The following is a 20,708-nucleotide window of genomic DNA, read 5'->3' on the forward strand; positions in this document are numbered from 1 at the left end:
TGTTTTCATTGGTATCATGAAGAGCAAATACTTACTGCAAAAATATCAGTCACAAAAGTAAAATAATTTAGGTCTATGTATACATAGCCCTAAAAATCAGCAGCGAATGTTCAGAGAAAATAAGCACCAAGTGGAATAAATAACTGACAATACTTTTATAATCACAGAATGAATTCTTTGTGACTGTAAAATTGAAACTGTTTGTCTTTAACATCTACTCTTGAATGCAGTATTTCCTACAAATGTTTAACTACATTTTTTAAGACCTTCATGTATTGAAGTATTTGTGTAGCCTTTTTTGTTATTATGGAATGCTAGGCCTTAAGCTGAAAAAAGACCTCACAGAGTCAGAGGTTTCCTCTTTTGAACTGAACTCATGCTCAAAGGGAAGAGAGTTGTTGCAGAATGAGTTTGCAAATAAATGCAATGTAGAAACTAATTTATAAGATCCACCAGACTACTTGATTTAGGTAAGTCAGAGCCGGGTTTGATGAATTTGTATTTAAATTACTTTTAACTTCAGTAAGTCAAAAATTAGTCTTTTATCTTTTCAGTTTTTTACAAAAAAATGGAGTATCAACTTCATATTTGAAGTATTTTTCAAAAGAAAAAAATACTTTTAAAGCATTAGACAGCTGAAATGTCATAGTACTTTCATAATCTTTTTCTCCTTCTTTCCAAAAATTATTTACACATTTTACACCAAGAGACAAGAAAGCAATGACTTTTTAAGTAACAGTATTACCAGGTTAACTAATAGATTGGCCTGTAACATGAAACACACTGAAGCCTTTGAATTCTAGTCTCAAATAGATTACAGAGCTGACTTAAAGACTGAGTTTCTCAAGAGAGCTTAATACTTTGATAGCTTCAAATTGTACACAGTCTGAAAGTAAAGCGCATGATAAAAGCAGTGTGATTTGAACTGAGTTAGGTATATAGCTCCCATTTCAATTAATAAGGAAGTACTTCAGAGACCAACTAACATCCCACCACACAAAGAACCCCAACAGCAAACTGCCTCTTTTTTGGATACTATTCATGAATCACATACCTCACACAAATATTGGAGTGCAGACTCCTTTTCTGATAGCAAGGTGGACATGTACTTAACTGGCCATGCTAAAGCACAGTTGGAAGAGACAGTAGAGGAGCCCCACCTTTTTGGCCAGTCAATTGACTAAAATGTTTGTCAAGAGAACTGGGCACAGTTCCTCTTAATCCTCCCTCTTCACAAGGGGCAGCTCAATGCGCTCTGACACCTCCTGTCTCATCTCTGGATTGCAGCAGAATACAGATGACCCATATAAGCAATGAAAGACTGTCCTAGATTGATAAACATGCCCAAATTCAGGCTGCTTCTGCAGACCAAAGCAGATTTGTAACAGGAAAATAAATTAATCGGCAGTAATAGTGGAGCAGCCTTTTTCAGGCGTAGGCACATGAAGAATTGTTTCAGCTTTCAAAATCAGCCTACGTGTTTTAGGCTAATAAAAACACATTCACAAGAAAATGAAAGAAAGAAAATTAGTTGCGACACAAAATTCAAAATGCTTCTCTATTAAATCACCCTACCTGATTTGAAGTTTCGCTGATAGCTTCCAGAAGCTTTTCAACAGCCGCTTGTAGTCGAGAACTAATATTCAGAATGAGCTCTTCATTTTCAGGATCTATTTCCACCCCACTTTCTGCAAGATGTTGGCTCAGCAGTCCCTCCTCTGTTGCCTCTGACCACAAGTTAATATCATCATCTCCCATAGTACTACCATGATATGAGGAACAGGATTCTGGGAAAAAAAATAGTTAGCTTTTCACAAAGACTCTTAGCAATTTAAAACATGAAAAATTGTACATCTGAGTTACAATTAGAAAGACAAGTCAGAAAGCAATTTAAATATTTGTCTTGGTCACAAAAACAGAAACGGAAATACTGCATATTAAAACTCACACAAACAAGATAAATAATGTGTTAACTAAAAATAAGCAGAAGGGAAAGAGAAAAGGAGATACTAACAGAATATTTTAGACATACTTTCAGTATGCACTGGGGCTCTGATGCTCATCTTCAAACCTTCATAATTATCAGTAACCCTTACTACTTTGAAGACCTTGCAATAATACTTGCAAGATTGTCTTTAAATTACAATTAGGTAAAAAAACCAAAACACACGACAACCAAAACAGACTGTCAGTCCCTGTTTCCCCAACACTCAGTTATGTTACTGTGCAGTAACACAAAACTGTTCAAGTCAGTGAATCAAATGCACAGACTCAAGTGAGTAAAGAGAAAGGCACACATGTAATTCAGTCAACTTCTCAGGACAGAGTAGAGCACAGAACAACAAAATTCAGCATTGCTATTAGTGAACTGAAAGTTTATTAAAATGGGTAGCTGAGCAAATCAAGTACAGTGCAGCAGGACTGTAACTGTCCCCACTGAGGAGCCACCTGGCACCTCCCTCCTCAATCTTCCTGAGGTCTGATTCAGTTTAGGACATCATCCATTCTTTCTGAAAAGCCAGAGACACAAAGTTTGCCTGTGGTATTAAACTGATAGCAATTCACCTAGAAAACAGTAAATTTGCTGTATTTGGAATTCAGGGCTGTATTTCAGCAAGGCAAGTGAAAGCAAAGACCTGAGAGGTTTTAAAATCCCACTTTCAGTATGAAAGAACAATACAGTAGGTACATCGTGACAGTAGAAACTATTGTTGATAATGCATTTTAGAAATGAAGAAGTGTTATGTCATTAGGCTGATAGCTTTGCAATGTTGGAAATAAATGCTATTGTGGAAAGTTTTTAAAAATGACAGTTTATTTACATGAATTATATTTCTGAAATGCATTTAAAATAAAATAAATATTTTGGTGTGGTGCTTTTTTAAAAACAATTAGATGCTTTTGCTTATGATTCTCTTAAAAAACTCCATTTTGTTTGGGAAACAGTTGTATGACTAAATGAATTAAGAATAGTCAATGCCTGTTTAGCAATGAAATTGCAATACGGGGTTATCTTTGAATTCAAGTTCCTGGTTACTCCATGAATTATGACTGCTGAACTAGAACAGTTTGTCTAGCTACAGAAATAGAAACGAAACTATAATAGGTCAGTCTTACAAAGCGCATTTAAAAATGTAGCTAGTTCTTGCTGCTCTTGCCTCTTAAACAGGCAAGCAAATAATACTGGGAATACAAGTACTCTTGTTGATGTTGTTTGAACCTGGCAAGAAAGTCAGATTCTAGTGCTGAGGTTTGTTTTTAGTTTGTTTTTTTTTTTTTTTTTAACAAGCTGCAACATGATAAACCACCTGGTGTACTTACTATACTTTCATACCTGCAAATATTCTGACTATAATATCTGCAGCCTTATATGTGACCCATACACAACAAAATAATCTACAGCAATTTTAAATGAGGAAGGTTTCACTTTGTTTACTTTTCTCTTATAATTGCTAAGATTTTTAAAATGCAGATATATTTTGTATTTTTTTTCCTTCTATGCATATCATTACTGTTTCATATCTCCTTTTAGATGGGTGGGATATAATGTTACAAACTGTTTTCACACTCCAAAGGGAAAAAACAGAAGCACACTATATGCATGAATGGAACAAATAACCAGATGAATAGAATATACATTCACATGGCACCTTTCATCTACACAGGATTTCAAAGCACTTTTGAGTACTGCACTTTGGAACTTCAGTCATAAACTCCTGTAGTGGAATCACAGTCATATTCTGCCAGCACACTTATATATTTGCAATGGGTTTGTAGAGCATAAAAGCTTTCCCATAACACCTTAATATTCCACCCCCCTGCAGTATAAGGAAGGCTGAAAAATTAACAATTTCACATTTGTTATTCTATAACATTTTGATTTCTCAGCACCCAAATTTGGGCTGGCTTTGGGTGTCTCATAGTTTCAATAGTGATGCAGAAGCTTTAATATCCTCAGAGTAGAAAGGACCTTCATTTAAGATGGACATCCAGCAGCATGAGTATTTTCAAATGCTGTGCCAAAGTGTTGGTTAAAGACTGAGTTGAAGGAAAACATACTCCCTACTGAGCCACCAACAAACTTACTGCAACAACAGATGCTCTTTGGAAGCCACCCATCTTAAGAACTGACCAGGTAAGACCCTGTTTAGCTTCAGAGATCTCACAAAATAAAAGCCCACAGTACAGTGGCACAGCTATAAACAAGATAAAACAATAACATATTAGTTACTGCACAATCTAGTTCTTTCTTGATGGAGTATATATTATCTATGTAATATTCCTGTTTCCCTTCTCAGGTTTAACCCATACTTCATGCCCTGTAACTCTTCTGTTTCAGTAAATTATTTGTTTGAGAGGTACATCTGAATTGTGCAATGATGACTGTTGTCAAATACAATAATAAACATTATACAAAATGACTGTGGAAATATGCAGTTGCAAAATCATCTGAACTTCTGGCTGCCTGGAAACCTTTAGAGAAAAACTTTAAAACATTGATGCCCTCTCAGAATGCAATCTTTTAAAAGCCAGGTCTGGAATATGTCTCTTACACTGATAATATCTTATTAATTATCTTACATAAGTAATATTATTATTTCTTCTTGCTAGTGACCACAACAGTAGCAATTGGCCTCCAAGAACTTATAACAAGACTTTAAATTCCTGTTTTGCTTATGACAGTTCTTTTGTATTTTGCTTCCTTTTTCTTCTGGATAAACACAAATAAATCAATGTTAAAATATAATCTTTTTATACAAAATGTCTCACAACACATCATCATAATTTACCTGAAACTGAACTATAAAAAAATGAGGAAAGCAAAGCTGTCACCTAGAGTACAATTTGGCAAATGGAATGTTTACTAGTTTCAAAGATAACAAAGGAAAACAAAAAATGTATCAAATGTACAAAAAATGTATCAAATGTACAAAAAACTTGTAATAATTCTGTTTATACTTTGGGATTGGCTACTCAGAAAAATCAGTGGCAAATGATAAATGTCGACACCCATATTACAATTTCTACAAAGTGACACTTGAAAACATGAATTCACATTAAATGTCTTCCTAACTGCAAAGTGAAAGTCTCTGTATCTTTTTCCTCTCAAAATGGTCTTAGTACACAGCATCTCAATGCAGCATCTTTCCAGAAGATTTTCAGTGATGGAAGAAAGAAACAGAAATGTTGTCCAGTCTCATTAACCACCCCTGGTAGCTGAATATCTAATTCCCATTTTGTTCATCCTTACAATGCTGTTCAATCTCCCATCCCAAAAGAACTGAAATCAAATTCTCTGTCCTCCAAGTAAAACTGTCATCTCTTTGTGTATACTCTCTCCTTGTAACAAAAAAAAACCCAAAAGACACCAAAAACAAAGCAACAAAGGTTCATATTGTTTGCTTTGCCATGGAGCTTGCAGTCCAGCACGTCAGATGTCATGGCTGACTAAATCTTAAGAAAAGTGACAAATTCTACAGTGCTCACTCAGATGTTTCAAATACAGAAGTTGTTTATGAGCTGTCAACCGACATTTACGAAGCAATACACATACTGCATTGTGTAGAGCCAATATCTCAGTTTACTTATGGGATTCCTCTCAGGAATTAAGTTTAGGAATTACAAGCTGAAAACAAAAAGTCAGTTTTGTGGTAGTTTAGCGTATAAATCCATTTACTACTTTGTTCCTGGTAGGCTGCTCAGAAACAAGGAACTCAGAAAGTAGGTAAGAGGGTTTAATGCTCAAGAAATATCATAAATGCACAGGCTTCTACATTACTGCAGTCCCTCTACTCAAGGTGCAACAGAGGGAGGAGAAGTGCTGGCTCTGGCACGATGATTCCTGGCTCAAATCTGCAGGAATAATTAACTCACCAGATTACTTTGCACAAATGCTGTTCACTTCCAATGATATGTTTTATGACTGAAATTTGAACCTTACTCACTCTGCTAGAAATAAAACTCTGTGCTTGCCGATAACCTAGGCAAGGTCACAGGTAAACCTCTACATGCTCTATAAATCAGGTGTGGTTATATGATGTTAATAATTTTGCTTTAAAAAATGCTGAAACTCAGCAAAAACAGTAAGCTGAATTCTGTTTGTCAATAAACATGGATTATGTTCAGAAGGTCAGAGAGTATTCACTCTAATAAACATATTACTTTACTATTTTATTACTAGATTTTTATTGGTGTGAATTTATTCCTACAGATTTCCTAACTAATTGAAAAGGAAGATCTGTTTGGCTAGGTATTAGACAATACAATAACACACACACAGGTTAAAAAAAAGTAGTGTATACCTATTTCTTACTTCCACAAAACAATGGGGGAAAAGTGTTAAAAGGTTATGTCCCCTCAGGCCATTTAGTGTCACTATAGGAAATGAGTAACATCAGTCCCACTGCTGACAAAATAACAGAATTTGTCATCTAATTCCCTCTGAAGAAGGGTCAGATACTTTAGTTGATGAAATAGTAAAACCACTATTATGCTGGCTGACCCTAGTGGCAGCAAGGATGTTGCCATATAATTTTGAGAGAAGAAAAGGAGAACTGTGAATACAACCCCAAAGATATATTATAAACTATACATTCACCCATTATAGCTACTGCAAGTTTGGAATTTTACATTTCTGAATGTAAGGAAACATGCAAAAAGGATCCTGGAATAAACAACTGGCATGTGGACAGCTCGAATGCTGCTCTGTACCAAGGAGGTGCGTTACAGTAACAGACATACTGCTTTGTTACAGAATACTGACATTTTACATACCCCTTCAAAGTACACTAAATAGCAAACACAAGATTTAAAACAGTCAACCTTCATCACTAGCAGAATGGAATAGAATTCTCTTCTACTTAGAGAGAGAACTCTTTCATCAGAAGACTTAACAAGAAATTAACAATTCATTTCAATTACAAGGCCCATTGTGTGATTAGACAGCGGCACTATGAAAGGCAGGAATAAGCCAATGTACCAAATAAAAGTACTTTCTAACTGTGTTTGTTTTCCTACATACGTGTAATGCAAGTAATCCATATTAAGAATTGTTAATGACAATAATTAATGACACATACAAGTACACACATTGCTGTGCAGGAGCAGTCAAAAAGCCAGTGTATCTACTGTGCATTGCTAATATCTCCAAATGTGCACAGCAGGCACTTCTGAGAGCAGTGAAGGGCAGCAATTCCATATTAGCACTTTGAACATACAGTTATGTATCCATTACCTGAGAAAAGGAAGCAATATGCTCAGCAAATGACAATGAGGGTGAAAAGCAACAGTACATGTTCTTTAAACAGGCATGATGTAAGTGTGAATGCACCAGGTAATACATGATACATGTAACTGTGACAGCCTGTGATCACGGCCTTCACAACCAGAATGAGTTTTTCTCTCTTTGGGCAATGTATTTTGTGAAAATCACATCACCTCAGACTATACAAAGGCAATAAAATATTTCTAAATTGTTGCTTTTAATATTGAAAACTCATTTAAAATAGGGTTTACATAAAATTTACGACTACCTCAAAAAACAAAAGGGGGTGATGGTAGACTTTGAGGCTTTTATCATTGGGTTAGGAGACTGTGTGGAAAATAGTTGCTAGTGGCTGAACATAGTTTTAGCTACTTTAACATAACCAAACTTTATTTATTTCCTACCACAAAGTAAAGTGCAAGAATGCTTCATTTTGAAAAAGTGATTCCTTCAAGTATGGTTAGTAGCAAATGTTCTCAAGGATAAGTATCAAAAATGAAGGCCACAAGCTTAGTTATCCAATCTACTATTTGGGGGAAAAGGTAAAGCCTCAAAAGCCTGAATTTTTAATAGATAATTTCCCTCACAACTAAATACAGTGAAATGTGCAGAAAAAAAAGCTACAGGTTTGTGTTTTTTTTTTTTTTTTTTTTTTTTTTTGGTGAAAGAGCAGTACAAGCACAAAAGTGCTGTTAACTTGAAAAATTCAAGAATTTTTAGACTACAACTTTTCACATTTCACTGCAGATAACCTTTTGAGTAATCAACTGAAAGAGATGCCATTGTGCTACAAATTCATATAACCTTTCTCAACTTGTCCCAAGGCTTAATGTGACCTATATTTAAAGCCACAGGGAATCAATAATATAGATTTTGAATGAAAGAGGTAAAGTTCACCTTCATTTGCCCGTTGTCTTATTACCCTGTAGTAGATACTTTCTTAATAATGAAATATAGTATTTGACTTCCAGTTCTTTTTCTCATTCATGGTAGTTAAAATTCCAGGCAAATCCAGATGTATATGTTTCAGGCTGAACCAATCTGTTGCACATTCCCTCCCCAGGGTAATCCAGGGTGAATGTGAACAACCTTAATGGTACCTAAATGGCAATATGATGGAGCATCTACTGTAGCACAAAAGAGAAATGGACAGACACTATTCTAGTGCAATCACAAGAAAATAAACAGACCCTATGAGAGTTCTTAAACACTGATAACAACTAACTACACCACCAAAATGCTCCTTTAAGGCTTGTGTCAACTAGCACTCCTGAAAACAGTTGATGGGCAAGTCTTGGCAGTTCGCGAGTTTTTGGAACAGTTTCTGAAAGGCCATTTGCATGCAACCACCTCTGTAGGAGGCTAAGGAAGTACACAAGCACATATATATAGGCCTGTCCTGTGCCAGGTGGCCTCAGTGACCACCAACACACCTACATTCACCAAGTGCACCAGTAGAGAGACAGTTTTGACACTAGTTCCCACTCCCCATACATCCAGAGGAAGGCTGGTGGAAGTTGGTGGAAGATGTCATGGAAATACGTTTCCTTGTCTTTCACTTTGTCTCCATCAACAGGAACATACTTATTTTTGTATTTCTCAATCACTTTCCAATTCTACTGCAGGCTTTGCAACAGGACTCTAGACATGAGATGTGCTTGGCTTGGGGCATGACCTGAACAATTCCCAAAATGTCTCTTAAGTATGGATATCAAATGCATTCAAATGACAAATAGGGGATTGTTTTTTTAAAAAAAGTTTGATTAAAACTTTCAAAACTAAGGTTATTTAAATTTATAATTAAAGTATGCAAATAATATTTCTGATGAAATACAAAACCATACAAATAGTACCTTTTTCATATCCCACACGGATACAGGGTTTTATTGACTCCTCTGTGTCTGTGTCCCATCCAGCTGGTTTAGATGGTTGGACTTTCCCAGACCGATCCAGTAGCCCAAGAACATGTTGACCAATTGTCTCCTCCATTGCCACAGTTGTCTTCACAATTTCTAAAAGAATCTTCATGAGTTTTTCATTAGCCTTCTGAAAAACATGCCTGCAGGACAGAAACTAATCAGTCCTTTGATTTTTCTCTGCTTTCAAAGTGACTTTTTCCCCTTATACACTCTTGCAAACAGAAAAGATTTGCAGTTGAAATGGTAGACCAAGATTTCTTTTTTAAAACTAAACCCCACATCGTGTAAACATTAAACACACATTTGTGTTAAAAGTCAGTTCTTGACACAAAATCTGCAAAAAAAAAAAAATCAATATTTCTACTTTTATCTCAGTGTTTTATCTAGTTATTCTTTATAAACAGAGGTCTAATTTTGCCTCGTATTCATTATAAACTCAATCTTTTCTCAAAGTGGCAAGTAAGAAGATTGTTCCTCTACACAGATCAAAAAAGTTACAGAATAGTCAAATGGGATTGTGAAATACAACAATCACGTTCATATAAAACTTATTTCACATATGTACATAAAACGTGCATACAAATACTTGTGTATAAATGTTTATGATTTTACATGAGTGTAATATGAAATACACAGTAAAATAGGCTAAGATTTGTCTTGTCCTCTATGCCACTACATCATTATCCTTAATAAAAAATAAAAAACTGTTTAACCTAAAGTATGTAAATTTAGAAATATGATTATCTAGAACAAAAGACACCCGTTATCATCAGTCAGAATAAAGCTCATAAATATTAACAGCAAGAACATGATTATCAAAATCGAACAAAAATAATGTTTTCCTATCAGTTCTAAGCACCTTTCTTTAGAAAGAAGAGCTGAAGGTGTTTCATCATCAGGTTTTCTTCCCCCGTCTTCATGCTCAAAGATCTGTTCTCTCGCATTTTGGTTTTCATTCTCATTCTGAGTAAGTTTTGGCAGAGGGAGAGAAGACAAAAAGGACAGAAATCCTGTCATGTCAGAATCAACATATTCTTCTTATATGCAGTTGAATATGAAATTTTAAACCTAAATTAGTTGTGGGGGGTTTTTTAATAAGCTTTTGCTTATTCAAGAAACCAAAAAATACTCTTCTGATGTGGAAAAATTAACTAAAACATTAACAAAACGAAACCAGGAAATCCAAGGAAGGATCAATTAGAAAGAACTTTGTTACACTGATAAAATTGTTGTTGTATTTTCTGTTGGTGTTGCTATAGCAATATGAAAATGTGAGTTTACATCAGCAAATAGCTGTAGTAATAATCCCCACCTTTAAGCTTCTGTTTATGCGAAGTAAAAAAGCTATGCCTACCAGTATCACCTCTTGGATCTTAAACCTGCTCTGTTCCAGTAATACCCAACACCTTTTAGAAAAATATATTACATTAAAAGAGTAGCAGCAAGAAGGAATCTTACTGGTTTTACATGCCACAGCTGCCAAGAAAGTCAAAGTCCATATTTACCTCTGTCTGTGTGCTGCTGTTTTGTAGCTCACAAAGCAGCCTCTCTTTTCCGGGTACAGAATGTTGTTTTAATGATTCCAGTTCCTCTAAAAGCATTCTCTCTCTCTCTGCAACCAGGCTGTCATTCTCCATTGAGACACGCTAAGAAAGAGGAGTTACAGAGGCACACACAATTTTTTAAGCTTCCGAGTACAGTGAGTCCTGTCACTTTTAATTTTTTACATATTTTGCACAATGAAATTTCAGTTCATCTCTTTAAATCATTAGAAAAACACTGAAAGCTTTCTAGAATGGAATACAGCTAATACTTAAACCTTCTTCAAGATTTTTGTACCATTTTTATGCTCTTTAGGAAACACAAAGGTCATAATGCAAACTGGTGGGAATTTCTGGATATTACATACTATGATAAGTTTTGCAAAAAAAAAAAAAGAGAACTTTTTTTTATAAAAAGCCTGCACATACTCTCTTTTAGAAGAGCTCAAAGTGTTCCTGGCTTAAACGCAATGCATACATTCCTATGCAGTTCTTATGAACTCAGCATTAAAAACTTGGCATCCTTGGCATTAAAAATTGGAATAAAAGCCAGCAGGGAAGTTCTACTTAATGATTTGTATCAGCTTCAGGAATCTGCAGCCCCTGACAAAGATGCAGTTACAAATTGAAAAAAAGGTAAAAGGAGAAATTATATATATATTGAAAGGAAAGATTATCGGGATAAATGATTCTATGACACCTACAAAGCAGCTAGGAGAAACAGACACCTCCCATTGCTGAAAAGGATCCGGAGATAAAAGTGACTGCCTTTCTAGATTCCCCAGCTCCTTGAGCCCAAACTTAAGCAGAGCAGAACCAGGTTTGGAAAAGGTCTGAAACTCCACATTGAGAGCAAAGAATTTTAGAATTCACTGATTACTATCTTTATGTGCATTTTGGTAATGTTACATTGTTGAAATTAAATCAGAGCAAGACGAATTCTTCTGAATTCTGTTAACTTTGTCTTCCAAGAGAAGTATTTATATAAATGTTTGAAACATACGTATATAAATGACATTATTTTTGAAGACTTCATAATTAGGATAAACTAATGAATTTCATGAGCATATCTACTGCAGGTTTTGAATACATACTGAGTCACAGCAAGTTAAACTTAAAAAGGCAAAGAAATATTGATGCTTCCCCCCAATCCCCACAGATTTTGTTTCATTCTAGAGGTGGTAAAGACTTATTTCCCAGAATTGGGGGGGAAAAAAAAAGCCAAACCACATTGTTACAGGAAGCCACTGGTACTGTTCAAGTGGGAATGAGGAAAAATGAAGAATTTTATAGTATTTCTTAGCCATGGCTGGTGGCTTCACTGATTAAAATGGCTGCTAGCCTGCATCCTGCACAGGGCCAGGTGGCATAGTTGACAATGTACAACCCTCACTTACTCTCTCTTCTGGTCACTATGCAGCACTGCAGGTTTTTCTCCAGGTTTACAGAAGTCCAAATTGACCCACCTCTCACAGAGCTTTGATTAAAGAAATTGGTCTTCTATAAATACATACACATCTGTGTTTGTATACATACACACGCAAACAGGTCTGTGTGCACACAGGTGTTTATGCATGCACATAGTAAATATGTGCAGTTCTCTCAATTTCTCTCTCTCTCTAGATTCAAAAGTACAAATAAATACAAATCTGCCTGGTGACGTCCCTTTGTTAACCCATGTTAACTCACTGAGTCAAACTGCACATTACCTCAGCTAATTGCACTTTAAGACTCTCAAGCTCTGCTAAGAGTTGATCCTGATTTTCTTTCTGACGTTCCATTTGCTGCATGTGCCCCTGTCTCAACAATTCCGTTGCCTGTTGATGTTCCTGATATTGCCGCACCAGCTCCTGCCGCATGTCTTCCAAACGTTCCTCATATAACAACAGCTGACTGGATGTTTCTGTGTCTGATGCTGCCATCTCAACGTAGCGCTGAAATATGGGAGCTTTTTTAGCATTTTATTTATGTTCAACAACCATTTCTAGTAAATATTTAAGTAAATTTTAGAAAATACTTTCACAAATAAAAATAATTATCATGGAAGCATTACTGTGTTGCCTGCTTCTTGGAAGGCTCAGCCTTAGAATTATTCTCCATTTAAAAGACAAGATTTTTATAATAACTTGGGCTTTTTATGACTGCCTTTTACTTTATATATTCCAACTAACCTCCTCCCCATGTTTGTGAAATGCTAAATATATGCTTTATATATTACTTTTATAATTTTTGTGTTCAGCTGATATTCTTTATCACAAGGGACTCAAACTGTTTAGGCACATATTTTTAATACGTTTCATGTACAAGAGCACTAGAATATAACCTAGTTTACAAAAAGTCTTTAAACCACTTCTTGTCTGCAATACAGTTTTATCCATGAATGGAATGACCCATTTTCATGTAACCAGTGTCATTTTCCTCAGGCATAAAGAAGGGTAGATAATTTAGAGCTGACACTGTCAACCCTTTGAAAGGGAAATATTTAAATGGAATTTTCATCCTAATTTATTTGTTTGCCATTTTCTCATTGAAATGGACTGCACACCCATTGGAAAGATAATCCAGACATAGTGTTACACACTGAAAATATTTTTGTTTTTTACACTTACCGTTGTTTCTTCTCCTGTAAGACCTTTGGCATGGGAAAAAAGTTCTTCAGAAGTCACTGATTTATGTGTGGTCTGTCCTAGTATGCAGTCAGGGCTGCTATTAGAGTGATGCTGTTCTCCAAGTGAGTTGATCTCTCCAGACTCTTCACTGAGTTCCTTGCAAAGTGACTTCAATTCTCCTTCATGCTTACTGCCTTTTTCTGTTGCTTTTCTAAGAGAGCTGTCAACTTCTTCTTCACCATCTTGCTTTTTCATTTCAAAATGTATTCCCTCTTGATGTACAATCTGTGTTGGTGCTTCTTCTTCCTTCTGCCTAGCAATTCCAGACAATTCGGTCTGTTTGGCAAACGCTACACTCATTGACACAATTACCTGAATAAATCAGGGAAGTCTGTATTAGTTTACGTTTCACAGCATCTCCTGTTGCTGAAGAAATCTCATTAATAACCACCAATAATATAAATACAATTACTAAAATTCTGAGCTATAATTGCATTTTTTTTCAGAGGAAAACAGAAAGGTAAAAGAATAGAGATACCTTGTCAGTCACATAAACAATCACATCTTAAAATACAGACATGATGTATTTAAGTTTAATAAACTATGATGCTATTTTCAGTTACAATAGATTATTTAGCAGAGAATTATCCAGTTCTTCTTTAAAAAGGTTCTATTAAGTGATTTTAAAAGGTCCTCACATACTGACATAAGAGCAGCTGTGCTAACCTTTCTCTAACCAAGGATCCTTTGCAGAAGTTTGACTGACACGGAATTTTTGGTTGTATAATAAAAGCAGTGCCATGTGCTTGATACTCAGCACAGGAATTTTACTTGACCAGAAAGAAACTGCTAGCATTAACTAGCTGAAGTTGCAGTAACAACTTTGGTAACTTCTGTATTGCTTCTAATACAAATAAACAAGTCTTCCAACCATGTGAGCAATTCTTTTCTTGATTTAGAATACAATTATTTATAGCCTAAGCTACAAAAAGGGTGGAAAAAATGGTATAATAAATACAGAAGTGTTACACTTGAAAACACCTAACTCTCCTCTGTTTGTGAGTTTGTCTTTTGAACTTAAACAGCTCCTAACAAAACACAACATCCAACTATGTACTTTGTTTCCCAATAAAGAAGGGTTTCCTTGGCAGTAGATAAGAGAAATGGAACTTTTACTCCAGAAATGTGGATTCCTTAAATTAACGTCATCACCCTGTGCTGGCTATAACATTCATCTTAGCTCTGATTACAAACCTTTTTAATAAGTTTTCTTTTTTCCACCCCCGCCCCCCTCCAGTCTTTAATTTATTTTACTTTGAATTTTTATTTAGACCATGAATAAGGAAAGTAGAAATAATTTTTCATTCTGCAAAGTGGAAACTTTTCTGCAAGTCAAAAAGTAAGTAAATCCACAAACAAATTAACATACTCTACCTATAAAAATCTTAATTCTACTTTTCATATTTTAGAGAAAGTCACTGGATCCAAAGAAAAACAATGTATTTTACACAATATATTGAAATGCACAACAAAATATGACCAGAAAATAGTATGGAACTGTCAAGTGCAAAATCTTTTGAACTGACCAGCTGCTAAGCATTTATTAGCAAGAAATTCACTCTCTAAGCCTTTGTATTTTCTAAATAAATTCTAGTATGGAACATGCTTACATGTTGTGTATCTTCTTTGAAGTTTCAAAGCAAAACACTACCACCACACCCCACATAAACAGAAATTATGAGTTGTGAATAGGACAGACAGCTAAAAAACCCCAAAATGTTTCGCAAGGTTTTCTTTTTTTACTTTCCCATTCAGAATTCAAATGAAACAATTCCTTGTAAATAAATAATACAAAAATCAGCATACACTATTGCAACTGTCTGAATTGTCAAAAATGGCAAATGAAAAATGACAGTATTTTTTTAAACATATTTTAAAGTAATAAATTAAAAATAATACCTTTGCTACTTCTTCTTCTAATCTTTCTTGGTACTGCTTTTCTAGCAATTGAACAACATCCAGATCATTCCGCGTTTCAATCTCCCTACCAAGCTGTAAGAAAAACATGAAATCTCGGATCATGTATTTGTGATTTTATTTCACAATTTCAAGTTTCAAGCTGACATTTTTTTCCTCAATTAGGCTTTCATACAAATCCTGTAATTTGTATTGGGTAAAAGACTTGGCCTTGTTTTTGCTTCAAGATTAATTTTAAAAGTTGAGTTTGCAACAACTCTTCTTCCAGCACTATTTGAATTGTCAAATGCAATGAAACCAGGCCAGCAATCACAGATCACAGTATAAAACAGCATCACTATTTTGCAAAATGCAGAATTTTTGAGCCAGGTTTCCAGCACTACTAGAAGAGGAATGCATGGGCTATTTCCCATTTGCATTTGGTCTCTTACATTCTTTCGGATTACTTTATTAAAATTTCTCCTGAACTGTGCAGCCTATACTTCAAAAGTACCAGGACTTCACTTAAGTTGCTCTTCTTTCATAATTAGTGTTTAAAAGAAAAGTCATTATATTTTAAAGATTCCTGAAGAAATCTCTCTTCCACTTTAGTAAGATGCAGTCCAACCTAAATGTCTTGTTTCAGAGATAAAATAAATTATAATAAATAAATAAATAAAATTAACCCCAGGACCAATAAAGCAAGTTTTATTGCTCATAATTTCCAGTCCATATTTCAATTTCATCCTAGAACCCAAAGTATCTAAATTTTATCAACCATATGTATATTAGCTGTCAACCGAGTCATACGATACCTCCAGTGCTTTATCTGTTCTTTTCGGATGAAGATTTTCCGTACACTTTATTTTCCTGAAGACTTCCTTTAGCTTTCTTTCTGAGTCTGTAGCTACACTAAAAAGGTAGAAAAAGCAGAGAGGGGAAATAATAATTAAAAAAAAATAAATCAGTATTTCATGGTGAAAACCGAAATATGTTAAGTGCATAAAAGTTTCAGCATAAAGTTTATTGCTACAAATCATTCTAGAAAATCACTTATTTCAGGCAACTATGTCTACACAAAATGTCTTTAGATGAAAAATATAGTGCCTGGAGTTTCGAGGGTTAAAAGTCATCTATTGAGTTGAAGTTTTGAAATTACTGCTATAAAGCTCATATATATGAAATTACATTATACATTATTTCAATTATCAAATCTTCCTCTATTAACTATAAATGCTGCACTACTTAATTTGCAATATTTATGTCATTTCTTTATAAGACTCTTAACAACACTTGAAGGAACAGAACCACAGAAGAGCGAGAAGGTAATAAAGAATTTCTCAAATTCTGAAGTAAAACACTCAGCTTTACAGGAATGATTATTTGAAACACTTTTTGTATACAGTGCAAAAATATACGCGTTAAAAACCTGTTGAATACCTTGTGTGGTCAGAGGACACCTCAGCACTCTGAAGCTTATCCTGCATGTGGGCAATCTCTGTAGTGTACCTCTCTTCACTTTCTTTCAGCTGCTGTTGGAAATAGGACCGGAGGTGTTCCAGTTCTTGAGCGTGCTGTTCCTCAAGTTGTTTCTTAAGGTTCCCTATCTCCTTCGAACAGTACTCTTGAACTGTAGGATCTACATGTAGGTTATTTGAAGGGGGGGTGACGAGGAAAGAAATTACATTGAATTAACTTTCTCACAAGTATTTAGTAGCGATGGACTGAATAATTAATGTAGTTAAAAAACAATTTCTGACATCCTATCAATTAGTTTTCCATAACAAAGAATAACCTTATCTTCCATTTTGATATGGGTAACAGAACTTTAATTATGGAACACTGAAAAAGATTAAATCAAAGCTATTTCACAGAATACAATTCTAAAATACTTTAGAGAATTAAGAAAATCTGACTATTGTACTCCGAAATCTGCAAAGATCTCTTATGTTCTTCAAGTTGTAGTAAGCCATAAATCAGTTAAAATTCAAAGTCATTGTCTTCTCTCTCTCTCTGAATATACATACATTAAAAACAGCATATGTATCTTTTTACCCATTAGATTTTGTGAAGGAATCTTCAGACTTTCCTTTCTTTTTTCCAGATGGATAGGTTCCTCTTCTCTCTGCCTTTCTGAAGAGGATAGCCGTGGTTCTTTGACCTAAAAAATAATGAAGTTAATGCAATTAAGAACAATTTGTCTAGCAAAAATTTTAACTGCAATTATAAACATATAAGAAAGACAATTTCAAACACATTCCTCACTCATCCAGAGGGTTGAGGGAGGGGATTGTCCCACTCTACTCTGCACTGGTTCAGCCTTGCCTTAAAGATTGTGTGCAGTTTTGGTGACTGCAATGTAAGAAGGACATTAAGCTATTAGAGAGGGTCCAAAGGAGGGCAAAAAAGATGGTGAAGGGCCTTGAGGGGAAGCTGTATGAGGAGTGGTTGAGGTCACTTCATCTGTTCAGCCAGGAGGAGACTGAGGGGAGACCTCACTGCAGTTACAACTTCCTCGTGAGGGGAAGAGGAGGGGCAGGCACTGACCTCTCTTCTGTGGTGACCAGTGAGAGGACTCAAGGGAATGGCCTTAAGTTGTGTCAGGGGAGGTTTAGGTTGGATATTAGAGAAATGTTCTTCACCCAGAGGGTGGTTGGGCACTGCAACAGGCTCCCCGGGGAAGTGATCACAGCACCAAGCCTGACAGTGTTCAAGAAGCGTTTGGATGATACTCTTGGGCACATGGTGTGACTCTGGGGAACAGGTGCAGGGCCAGGAGGTGGACTCAATGATCCTTGTGGGTCCCTTCCAACTCAGCATATTCTGTGATTCTATGATTCTGTAATTCATGAAATGAAGAAAATTCAGATGCTCATGTAGTTATATGCTACGTAAGTTTACCTGTTTACAATCCTTCATCAGCTGTGTTTGAAGTGCTTTCAGCCTGCTGTATTCCTCCATTATCTTGTGTAGAAGTGCATCCATACGTTCTTGTACAGTTAAATTACACAAAGAACCAGGGACTTTAAAAAAAGAAAAGAAAAAAGTTACCATAGGTTTTAATACAGATGATTTGTTCACAGTTTCTTCGCTGAAGAATTGTCTGATAAACACTACATTATTGACACAGGTGAAGGCCCTTCCGGATTTTGGATGTATTTTTATATGTTTTGTAAATATGTATTTTTTTGATACAGCTGCTAGCTTCTTCTACAAAAGGAGGAGGAGAAAAACCCCAAACAAACACTTTTTTACACCAAAGTCCACTATAATGAAAACATTGTAAGAAAATATCCATAATAAAAAATAAGAGCATTTCAGAATAATGATGAAATCTCTAAAGCCTCTATTTAAGCACACAAATTAGCATGTGAACAACTCATGGCAAATTTGTCAGACTGAAATACTTGAAATCAGAACTTTTAACCAGCATGATAGTACAATGTCATTACCTTGAGCTTGACCTCTGTGTATTGGTAATTCTACACTCAGTTTTTCTTTCACAGCAGCGGGTCTACTACAAATTTCCTGGTCCCTATCACCAGCTTCTACAGCAGCTGAAGAATGCTCATTCTGATTGCCACACAAAACCTGCACAACAAATGAAACAAAGAAAAAAGTAAAGAATTTTTAATTAATTTAGCAATCACAATTCACAAAGAAAGTAAGAAAAATAGTGAGAGGAAAGTAGTATCTTGTGAGTATTAACTTCAGTGAAAATGATGGCATAGATGTTCTGTTGAATCATAAGAACCTAGACAATCTTTAAAGCTTCTGAAAAAGGGAATGAATATGAAAAGAATTTTCAGCTAAAACATAAATGCACACATTTTCAAATCATTATTTAAATTGGAACTGCCAAGTACTGAAATCTTGCAAAGAAAGGCTCCTTCATTAATGTGGAAAGCAAATTTACATTGTAAATGTCGCATTCTCATAAGCAGCAATTTGACTTAGAAGAAGGATTCCCTATGGCAGAAATTCGTATCTTTTTAGAGATTACGGTTCCTCTTGTTCTTTAAGTGCTGAACAAATTGGATAAAAGGGTATGGCATAAGAAAACCAAGTCATGAACAGAATGCCTCACGTTTGTTGGTGCTACGTGGTCAACAGAACAGCTGCCATATTCACAGTGGGCAGGCAAATAGAAGACAACCACATAATTTCTGAAGATAAATGACACTTAAAAAGAAACAGTTTGCTCAGAGCACACAGTGCTTTATTTTTAAGATTTCAGACTCAACAGACACCAAATTCAATTTACAAAATAAAAAAATCATAATTTCTCCAAAAGCTCAACATGGAATCACACAGATCAGCAGCCTTTTTCACAGCTGTGAAACAACTAATGCCAAAAACTCTCATTCAGCTGCTACTTTCTGTTAACTATCATGGAGTCCTGTTTAATCTCTCCTGTGCTGGATCTCAAGTGAAAATATTCTGCTATCCACTTTCCTGAAAAGGTGTTGAATAAAGTCCAGCAAAGAAAAAAAACCAGCCAAACCACAGACCTCATCCATTTTAGAATGGAAAACCATGGCTTATAATGAGTGATGAAAGCAGTTTAATTTATCTAGCAATAAGTTTAACAAGTAACTTGATTCCTGGTCAAAAAGTACCTTAAAGGGCCATTGATTACTTATACTGTACCAAAAAAAAAAAAATGGCAATAAAGTATTATTGTTGACAGATACTAGAACAGAGACTAAAAATATGCTTCAGTTGTTGACTATAATATTTATGCTACAGTGGAAGGTGATAGAAAGGCTATACAAAAGGAGAAAAAAACCTCCTGATGGCTCCTGGAAAACCCCAGCACCTGGAGAGACATTCCCAGAAACTGATAAAAGGACTAAAACTAGGAAGGGAGTGATATGGAATGATATGGCCTTTCTTTCCCCCCCCGAACATCCTAGCTGCCAGGAACTCAGGAAGTGGACCCTTGGGCCTATTTCATCTGTCTATCACCCCAAAATTAGTTTATTGACTATAGCCACTCAAACTAAAGAAAAAAGGTATAAAAAGAGATTGGAGCCAAGCAAAAATCAGGGAGAACTTCCATTAGCTCTGCAGAGGTAATGATGGGCTACCTTTCTTCTCCCTCCACCTTCTCGGGACGCCTTGGGGTGAGTGACTGCTTTGTACATATATACTAATTTTACTTTTGCTCCATAGTATTTTAAAATTTTTACTTATTACTTCATTGTAAATTGTTTTTGCTTTACCGTGTGTATTTTTTTCTGCCTTACTTGTTCTTTTAAGTTGTTTTATACCTCTGTAAGTTGATTTTGCTTTAGTGTGTGTGCCTGTGCTTGGCTTTATTATTACATAGTTTAAGTGTGCTTTTGCAGTTGGACCCTATTCCACACACAACAAACTGCATAAACTCCCACAAATTTGTATTAATAAATGTGTTATT

At 35.4% G+C, this 20,708-nt stretch overlaps 1 protein-coding gene across 6 annotated transcripts in view; it reads right to left on the bottom strand.

Moving 5' to 3' along the window:
• Nucleotides 1–20,708, bottom strand: part of AKAP9 (A-kinase anchoring protein 9) — a 112,467-nt gene that overhangs the window by 40,231 nt on the left and 51,528 nt on the right. For all 6 annotated transcript variants that reach the window (XM_050333706.1, XM_050333698.1, XM_050333737.1 and 3 more), the window contains 12 exons: nt 18,742–18,880; nt 18,191–18,312; nt 17,345–17,450; nt 16,730–16,928; nt 16,105–16,201; nt 15,293–15,385; nt 13,334–13,705; nt 12,434–12,658; nt 10,689–10,829; nt 10,043–10,146; nt 9,118–9,323; nt 1,576–1,787 (listed from right to left, as the gene is read on the bottom strand). In XM_050333706.1, the coding sequence (XP_050189663.1) occupies nt 1,576–1,787; nt 9,118–9,323; nt 10,043–10,146; nt 10,689–10,829; nt 12,434–12,658; nt 13,334–13,705; nt 15,293–15,385; nt 16,105–16,201; nt 16,730–16,928; nt 17,345–17,450; nt 18,191–18,312; nt 18,742–18,880 (2,016 nt within the window). The remainder of the gene's footprint in view (nt 1–1,575; nt 1,788–9,117; nt 9,324–10,042; nt 10,147–10,688; nt 10,830–12,433; nt 12,659–13,333; nt 13,706–15,292; nt 15,386–16,104; nt 16,202–16,729; nt 16,929–17,344; nt 17,451–18,190; nt 18,313–18,741; nt 18,881–20,708) is intronic.

This window comes from Myiozetetes cayanensis, unplaced genomic scaffold, assembly GCF_022539395.1.
Source record: "Myiozetetes cayanensis isolate MyiCay16 unplaced genomic scaffold, myiCay2020 scf1, whole genome shotgun sequence".
Classification (NCBI taxonomy): Eukaryota; Metazoa; Chordata; class Aves; order Passeriformes; family Tyrannidae; genus Myiozetetes; species Myiozetetes cayanensis.